At 30.3% G+C, this 8,486-nt stretch overlaps 1 protein-coding gene across 2 annotated transcripts; it reads right to left on the bottom strand.

Moving 5' to 3' along the window:
* Window positions 1-2,939: 2,939 nt before the first annotated feature.
* On the bottom strand, window positions 2,940-7,230 carry LOC108457701 (AT-hook motif nuclear-localized protein 14-like). 2 transcript variants are annotated; one of them, XM_017756783.2, is made up of 7 exons: window positions 6,795-7,230; window positions 5,241-5,293; window positions 4,365-4,496; window positions 3,974-4,126; window positions 3,615-3,900; window positions 3,456-3,534; window positions 2,940-3,343 (listed from the first exon to the last, which is right to left on the bottom strand). In XM_017756783.2, the coding sequence occupies exons 1-6, from the start codon at window positions 7,138-7,140 to the stop codon at window positions 3,470-3,472; spliced, it is 1,035 nt and encodes a 344-aa protein (XP_017612272.1). In that variant the 5' UTR covers window positions 7,141-7,230; the 3' UTR covers window positions 2,940-3,343; window positions 3,456-3,469. The 2 variants fall into 2 exon arrangements, with proteins under 2 accessions (XP_017612272.1, XP_017612271.1); XM_017756782.2 differs by having other exon boundaries at window positions 2,940-3,534.
* Window positions 7,231-8,486: the final 1,256 nt, after the last annotated feature.

Genomic DNA, 8,486 nt, shown 5'->3' with positions numbered 1-8,486 from the left:
CGCTCTGAATCTGTAGTGACGAGGAACGTTGAACCTTGGAGCTGGGGGCCTTGAATTGATTTCTTTTAGCCTCCTCGAAACATTGTTCAAAAATCTCGAAAGAACCGCTTCGGATGAAGAACTCGAAACTGCCACTTCGACGGCGGCGTGGATTAGCCGGCAGTTACTTGAAAGCAAGATGAAACTGACGATGATTGGTGGCAACAATGTCGCCACAAAAGACTTCGCATGATCCATTTGCCTGGTTTTATATTTATAATCATTTTTAAGGTTTCAATGGCATTTATATATCAATAGCGGTAGTTGATTGTAAAAGGTAAAATATACTAACGTTACTAAATTATTCGTAAATTTATATTTTAATCATTTAATTTTAAAAAATTACAAAATGGTCATTAAATTATTCGAAAGTTTTTATTTAAGTTATTAACTTGTTTGAAAATTTTTATTTAAGTTATTGAGCTGTTAAAGGTTTTTTTTTCTTTTTTTTGAAGAAGTTTGGCTGTTAAGCTCCGACAAATAATTCAACGACTGGTATGGTAAATTAGTACCAATCAACTAGTAGAAGAGCATACCTTAGAATCAAGTCAATCTGGCGATCAGTGTCAGAAATTAGAAAAGAAAATTGTTTTAATTTTAATTCGCAGATTCATTACATTCAAAGTTATTTCATAGAAAAATAAACTATAGAAGAGGGGGGAAAAAAACTTCCGATTGGTACAGATATTAAAAAAATCATATAACAATAATTTTACCACTAGTGACTTAAATATTCAATATTCAAAGTTTAAGAATTTTTTAATTTCATTTATATATCACTTCTCTATTATTCATATTTATTAATTTATATAATGTGAAAATTAAGTATATAATAAGATAGCATCAACATTAAAAATATGAGAAATTCATTTACACCAGTATAATTTAAGTAATTTTATATTTTTTACGATTAATATTTTAATAATTTAATTTTAAATTTATCAATATAATTATACTTGCTGTCCATGTAAATTTTCGGATCAATTCAATATCTCAATCACATTGATATAAAATATTGTATATATTAATATTTATTCAACAACTGAAAATTTTAAATAAGACAAATAGTTAGAAACTTTTAATGTCAAATTTGGCATGTATGATCTATATGAATGAAATATATAATACGACAATTAAATTATTAAAATATTAATCGTATAAAATATATGAAATGATCGGTATAAGTAAATCCCTCCCTTCAAAATATATGTTAAGTTTTACCTTTACAACTTTAGTAAAAATAAAATATATAAAACTATTAAATATTTTTTTGAACATTAATCTCATTATAGATTATTAACATATATATTCTTTTTATATAATACTTAAAATTACCTATAGCCCCTCCCTCACATTTAAATAAGAGAATAATACGGTTTAACGTACTAAAACCTACGTCATTCTGTACTAATTATAATACCGATGTCAATCGAATTAAAACTCGTTCGATATAAAACTGCTAAATATTAAATAAATTTTATCGGGTTCAAATTGATTTTTTTCTTTTTTGGGTATAATACGGTCGGTCTCCTTATGCTTGGTCTAATGGTCAGTTTCACTATAAATTCAGCCTTTAGTATTCCAGCAGTGTGGTAGGTAGGAGGTGGTTGCTTATTAATTTTAGTTAAAAAATATGTAACATTTTTTTTGTATTTTTATAAATTTGAAATTTAAAATTTATATTTTTTAAATTTTAAGATTTTAAAATTTATAACTATTAACATTGTTAAAATTATTTTGTTAAATTTTATTACGATATTTTTAATTAAGTGTGTAGTGATTTTTTTTGAAATGTCAGACTAAAAATTTAACTCTGTTAATAATTGAATTTGAATTTTGAAATTTGAAATTTAAAAATAAAAGGACTAAATTCTTAAAATAAAAAAAACAATGATTGAATTTTGAATTTGTAAAAGTACAATGATTTATGTCATTTTTAACATTAATTTTACGATTATAATCATACTAGTATGGTTCTCAATCCAAGCTTCACATTGAATTAATTATTTATTTATCTTAAATTACGGATTTAAAGTTTGAAGGCTAAATTACGCTTTAAGTCTCTATACATTTTGTACATTTGGAATTTTGTTCCTCTACGCTCAGATTTAAAAAGTCAAGTTCAATTTTTAATCATTAAAATTCTTTTATTAAATTTCCTGAATAACATTTTGAAATTAAAAAATATTCACTTTATAATCACGTATCAATAAAAATGATACTAAAAATATTGATAATTTTTAAAAGAAAATGTTCATTCAAATTTTTCATGATAAAATAATCTTTTCTGTTATAATCACGTATCAATAAAAATGACACTAAAATATTGATAATTTTTAAAAAGAAAATGTTCATTCAAACTTTTCATGATAAAATAATCTTTTCTATTTGAATAATATTTTAAGAAAAATTAAGCTAACAATATTAACTATTTAAATGTATTAATGACATTATAAAAATAGAGGAACAAATTATGTAAAAAAATTTTAAACATATAAATCAAATCCCAAATTTTAGCTTAATTTAAGGGTCAATTAAAATTTAACCATTATCTTATCTTAGTATAAACCACATATCAATTTTCAAAATTTTAATACATTCAAATTATATATAACCATATTGTATATTAAATTATATATAACCATATTGTATATTAACGAAAAGTTGACTATGGAAATTAACATTATAAAAATATAGTAACTAAATTATATTAAGAATTAAAATATAAAAATTAAATGTCAAGCATAATAGAAAATTAATATTTCTAAATTATAAATTCATACATCACACTCATAACATTAAAAATAATTAATTATATCACAAGGACAAAATTATGGAAAATATATGATAAATTGATACATAAATTGACTAAATAGAGTTTAATATTATGCCACACTAAATTTCATTATAATTCAGTTAATATATTTAAAAGGGAGGAAAATTAGTATACAATAATTACACATTAATCTAAATCCAAACAATAATTACAAGTTTTTTTTTTTTCTTTTTTCTCCTATTTTAATCAGAAGATTCAAGCTCAAAGGTTTCAACCATAAACATTTCAACAACAAAAAAAAGGACTAGGATTTCCAAAGCACTATCCCCTCACTTCATGCTTCATATTACAGGGCTCGATTTCCGACCACGGTGAGAGAATCCGATTTCCAATACCATTGTAATTGATATCATGTAATGCTCTATTCAGTAGCACGGTGAGACGACTCGCACGTTACTGGATGTCAGTTTACAATTGGACCTTCCCACCGTACTCCAAATAGAGCCTACGAAATAGTAACGAGCCGACCTGTACATGTATATCATGTTACACTCTGTGAAAGGTGGAAGGGCCATGGAGTTGTACATCAAGTAGGTCTTCGTAAAAAAAAAAGAGAAAGTGGGGAAAACAGTGTTTCAACCGTGAAACAAATGTCTATCCAGTGATCTGATCGTAGTCCCCATTTTCCGGAGATTGATGAGCTCCATGACCTGTTTTTCCTGTAATAGATATTTACTTTCAGCATTTATCAATGCGTGAGCATGCATGTATATATGTGTGTGCATGCAAGACTCTTAACCTGTTAATTCAAACCCGGTTCTGTCATCTAGAGCAATTCTCCAATCTGTGGACTGAGCTGCCATATGCATGCCTCGTGGTTGCATCATGAAATGACTTCCTCCGAAACTTTGATGATCATCATTTCCCACAATCGGGTTTCTTCCTGAAGTTTCGAAAGCGGCGCGAAATCCAATGTTAGATATCGAAGTCCCTCCAACCGGAGATGGCAACTTGCTGCCAGAGGCTACACCTTTTGCACCGGCACTAATGTCCTTGTTGTCGATAGTAAACGTACCGACAATAACCTGTACAAGCAAGAAATTGAGCATTACAAGTTTTTCTGACCATCCCCGAATCAAATAATAAAACCACTAATACCTGAACTGGCCCGGCGGCCTTTAGAGGTCCACCAACCCCACCACCAATAATCTGGCCATCTCCACTTGATAGACATACACTGAGCCCACCAGTCCTCCCTCTGGTTTCATTCCGAACATAAGATCCTGACAGTGAAACGATCTCAAACCGACCCTAATATCATATCATCAAGAAAACAAATCATATTTTGACATACAAATCAACATATTTCAGGCAAATATGTCGAATGTTAACTGAACCGGTAAAAATCCGATTTAACCAATAAAAACTAATATCAACGCAAGCATAAGAGCATTAAAGAGTATGGGATGGCAATTGCATCGTACAAACATGGAGCAAACTTGTTGATATAAAAATAATTATAATAGGGTGGAAAAAAAGTAGTGATTACCTCATATGCAATGTTACCGCCGGATGTCGCTGGTTGGCGGAGAGATACATTCGAGATTGTACCAGATGCAGACAGAATACATACTTCGCGCTTGCTTTGTTGAATGAACATCATTAATTTTTGGCCCACATCCTATTTCAATCAATATATCACATCAAGAAGGCGAAATAAGACTTGGATTTACGTATAGAAACAATACTAAAATAATCGAGACTGTTGTAAATGAAATATACAAGCAACCAAAGACCTATAATAACCAAGAGCACACAAATGGATAAGCCATTCTTCAAGGCTTCGATAAAGATGAATGACAGAATGTCCGATCCGCCAACCTCCCACCATCCGTAAAAAGATCCGAGGAAATGGAACAAATATGGAATATGTTAAATTCTCTAGCTCCATCTCTTATATACACTCTCAACTTCAAACACAAGAATAAAAAAGAGAGAAAACTAACCAGAAATCTCGCAAACACTCTCATTAAACTTTCAACAATGACTACCATGGTCTCGTATTGTTCGTAATGAATCATAACATTGAAAAAGATAAGGACTTTATATCGGAAACACAAAGTTACACGTTTATTATATCAGTAAATATCACATCAATAGGACATCCTATTTAACTAAACCATGACTAAAAACCCAACTTTAAGATGTGACAAAAAGTCAAACTATGCCCTTTTTTTAAGGAAATCGAACTATGCCCTTTTTTTAAGGAAATCGACTATATGGAAAACACATTTTAACAGATTATAAATTTGATAAAGAAACTGGTATGCATCAAAATCTGTTCCCTACGGATATGGATTATAACCAATGCCAACAATGTATCCGAAATATTAATAAAAGCTTCTGAAAGTAATTAATGCCATACCTCTCCAGCAACTACATTAACAACATGCGGAGTAAAACCTTGACCTGCATTGCCTGCATCGATTAGAGGGTGTTACGGTTGCCTTTGTGGGCAAGACAAGAAGTCAAAAGCACCAAAATGAAAAGAAGACAAAAAAATTTATTTTAGTAATATGCGTATTATTCTACAAGAATAAAATCGTATGTAACTTCTATTTAACGGGACAATTCTTAGTAATAAAATAAAACAGGAGTGATTCCAACTTATAGAGGTTTATGACTCACTCTTCCTAATGAGTCTAAGGTTAAGAGCTCCCTTTGACAAGTTCCATACATTAATCACAGATTATTCATGTTGTAGGAACCACCACATAGGAAAGCGGACTTTCCTACGAATTGCTGGTGACTTGATCCATAACCCATGAACGAAACCAATAATAAGCAGATGAAACCGAATATATGCATCTATATGTCCTTATTTTAACATTGTACCATGCTGCCAGCACCATTGTTTGATGTATTTACAAATTTGACAAAACAATTACCTAACACAAGCTCACCAATTAGATAAAAGAAGTTCAATACTAAAAAAAGAAAAGGAAAGGAAAATTACATTCTCTATGATTATCATGACTTGAAGAATTCGAGTGTATGATTTGTAGTTTTCTTCTTTCTGCTACCACTAAGTAGCAAGTCAACATGTACAACACACAGCTCAAAAGTGTTTGGCTCGGATCTTTTAGTTTAAGAAACTAAAACAGATGCACTCTGAAAATGAACCAATGCAACCATGCAAGTTGAGGACACTGAACCAACTATGACGTACTAATTTAAAGATTTAAGAACCGGTTAGCACATGATGCAACAAAACCATGAAAAATTCAAGAATTTTACAACTTAAGCTCTGAAACCAAAGGCTTTGAAATTTATTTAAAAAAGAAAAAGAAAAAAAGGGTTAATAGATTCCAAATTTGACAACAGAAGCAGGAACAAAATAAATTGGTAAACTGAAATATATGCACAATACCAAACATTGATTGAAGACCAGAAAGTAAATCATAAACTAAAAATTCCATTAAATTACAAAATAGAAAGCATCTAAAACCTTACAAGCTCCTCAAACATCTTCAAATTCACAAAAAGATGCCAAAGGTAGGAGACTATTTAAAAAAGAATTAAGTAAATAAAAGAAGCACATAGAGCAAACAAATGCAATGGTTCATACTCAATGCACCCCAAAACACCCCCAATTTTAAGAAATTTACAACAAGACCCCCAAAAAACAATCCAATTCATGATTAGGTACCATACAAGAAAGAATCTTTTCTTTTTACCAAAAATATCCAACCAGAGCAAACAAAGGCAACATTTTCGCAAGCAATGCACACAAAACTTTCTCAATTCCAACTAATTTGCAACAAAGGCCTCTCAAATTCATTTAAAAAGGTTCCCACAACAATGCACCCAAAACCCTCACTTTCTAATAAATTTGCAACAAAACCCCCCCAAAACCTATCAAATTCACAAAAAAAGGAACCCAAAAGTAACGAACTTTTTTAATTAAAAAAAAACCCACCTAATGCAACCAACTGAGGCTTCTTAGAAGACCCACCACCACCACCACCAAGACCCAATTGTTGCTGCTGTTGCTGTTCTCTCCGTACCTTGGAGCTCAACGACGCCGTTTTCTTAGCTGCCATAGCCTGTTCCGGAGTCCCATACTTCCTAGGCCTCCCTCTCTTCCTTCTCGCCGGTTCCATAGCCGACATCACCGCCGAAGGCACAGAGTGTGGGTACACCATATGATGGGACCCTCCCCCGTCATTAGGTAGCAAAAGCCCATTGGCCGGTGAGGGAGTGGCGGTGACAGTGTTGGAGTTGTTGCTGGTGAAGTAGTGTTGTTGGGTTTCATTCAGTTCCATTGGTTTTTGCTGTTTTTGAGGTTTTGCAGATTTTTTTTAAAAATTTTAATTTTTTAATTTGATTTCGATTTTTTTAGGGTTTTTTAATTTTGTGCAATTGAATATGGGCCGTTGGATGTAGATTTGGGGAGTTGAGATGATTGACTTTTGACGTTTGACTTCTCAAAGATATATTTATTTATTTTTTATTTCGGTATTTTAGGGGTATTTTTGGGAATGGAAATGTTTAGATTCTGGGATTCCATTTCTTTGTTTATGATTATAAAAAATTCTGTCCTCCAATTGGACAATTTTGTCCCTTATCCGGATTCCATCTTGAATATATAATTATATAAAGACAAAAGAAAATTATTAAAATGCGTTAAAATTATAAACCCATTTATGTGTAATATTATTTTTCTCAATTTTGTTATAACTTTTGAATATTATTTTAAACATTTCTAATTTATTTTTACTCTTTTAAATATAAAATATTTTATTTTATATAAATAAATTAAAATTAATGAAATTTGATTTTCAATTTTTCTTTTTTCTTACTCAATCCTAATTTATTTATTATAACGTATACTAAAATAAATTATTTAAGGTAAGAATTTTAATCAAATCTTTTTTTGGTGAATTTAAAACTTAACTACATTAAATTACATAAAAAAATAAGGAATACGAATACTCCTTTCTTTGTCTACTTTAAGAAACTCAAGTACTTCTCTTAGAGGGATGTCAATCAATTGTAAATCTTCCTTTTTTGCAAATGCCAGTTTGACTAAATAATCTGAGCTTTGATTGTGCTCCTTAGAAATGTTGTGTTGTATCCATTATCCTTCTTAAGACAGTATACGGTGTATTTTTCTAATCAAAGCAGAATTTGAAATCTTCAAAGCACTTCCATGTATGGCTTTAATAACACCTCCAAATTGTCCGATTGGATTATCACCTTGTCATGACTTCTTCGTTGGATGAGTTTTAGGCCATCTAAGATGCTTCACGATTCGGCATAAAAAAACTGAGCATTTTCCTATGTATCGGTTGTATCCAAAATACCAGTCTCTATTTTCATTGCACATAACTTGCCCAGTAGCTGCATTTCCTAATTCCATTTGAACGGCATCATTAGTATTAAGGAAAATCCAACTCCTTGTCAATTGTTCCCCAACAGAGAATCCAAATCTTTAAGGTTAAGTAAATTAACATATTTTCTTAAATTTTAACAAATATATATTAATAAATAATTAAAATTTATTTAATATCAAGTCTCCAAATTTGGAATATAAATACACATAATAAATTATTAGAATATCAAATGCCTATATATCTCTATGCCACATTGAATTATTTTTAATATATAA

This window comes from Gossypium arboreum, chromosome 11 (genome assembly GCF_025698485.1).
Source record: "Gossypium arboreum isolate Shixiya-1 chromosome 11, ASM2569848v2, whole genome shotgun sequence".
Lineage (NCBI taxonomy): Eukaryota > Viridiplantae > Streptophyta > Magnoliopsida > Malvales > Malvaceae > Gossypium > Gossypium arboreum.
This window is presented reverse-complemented; position numbering and strand designations above follow the sequence as displayed.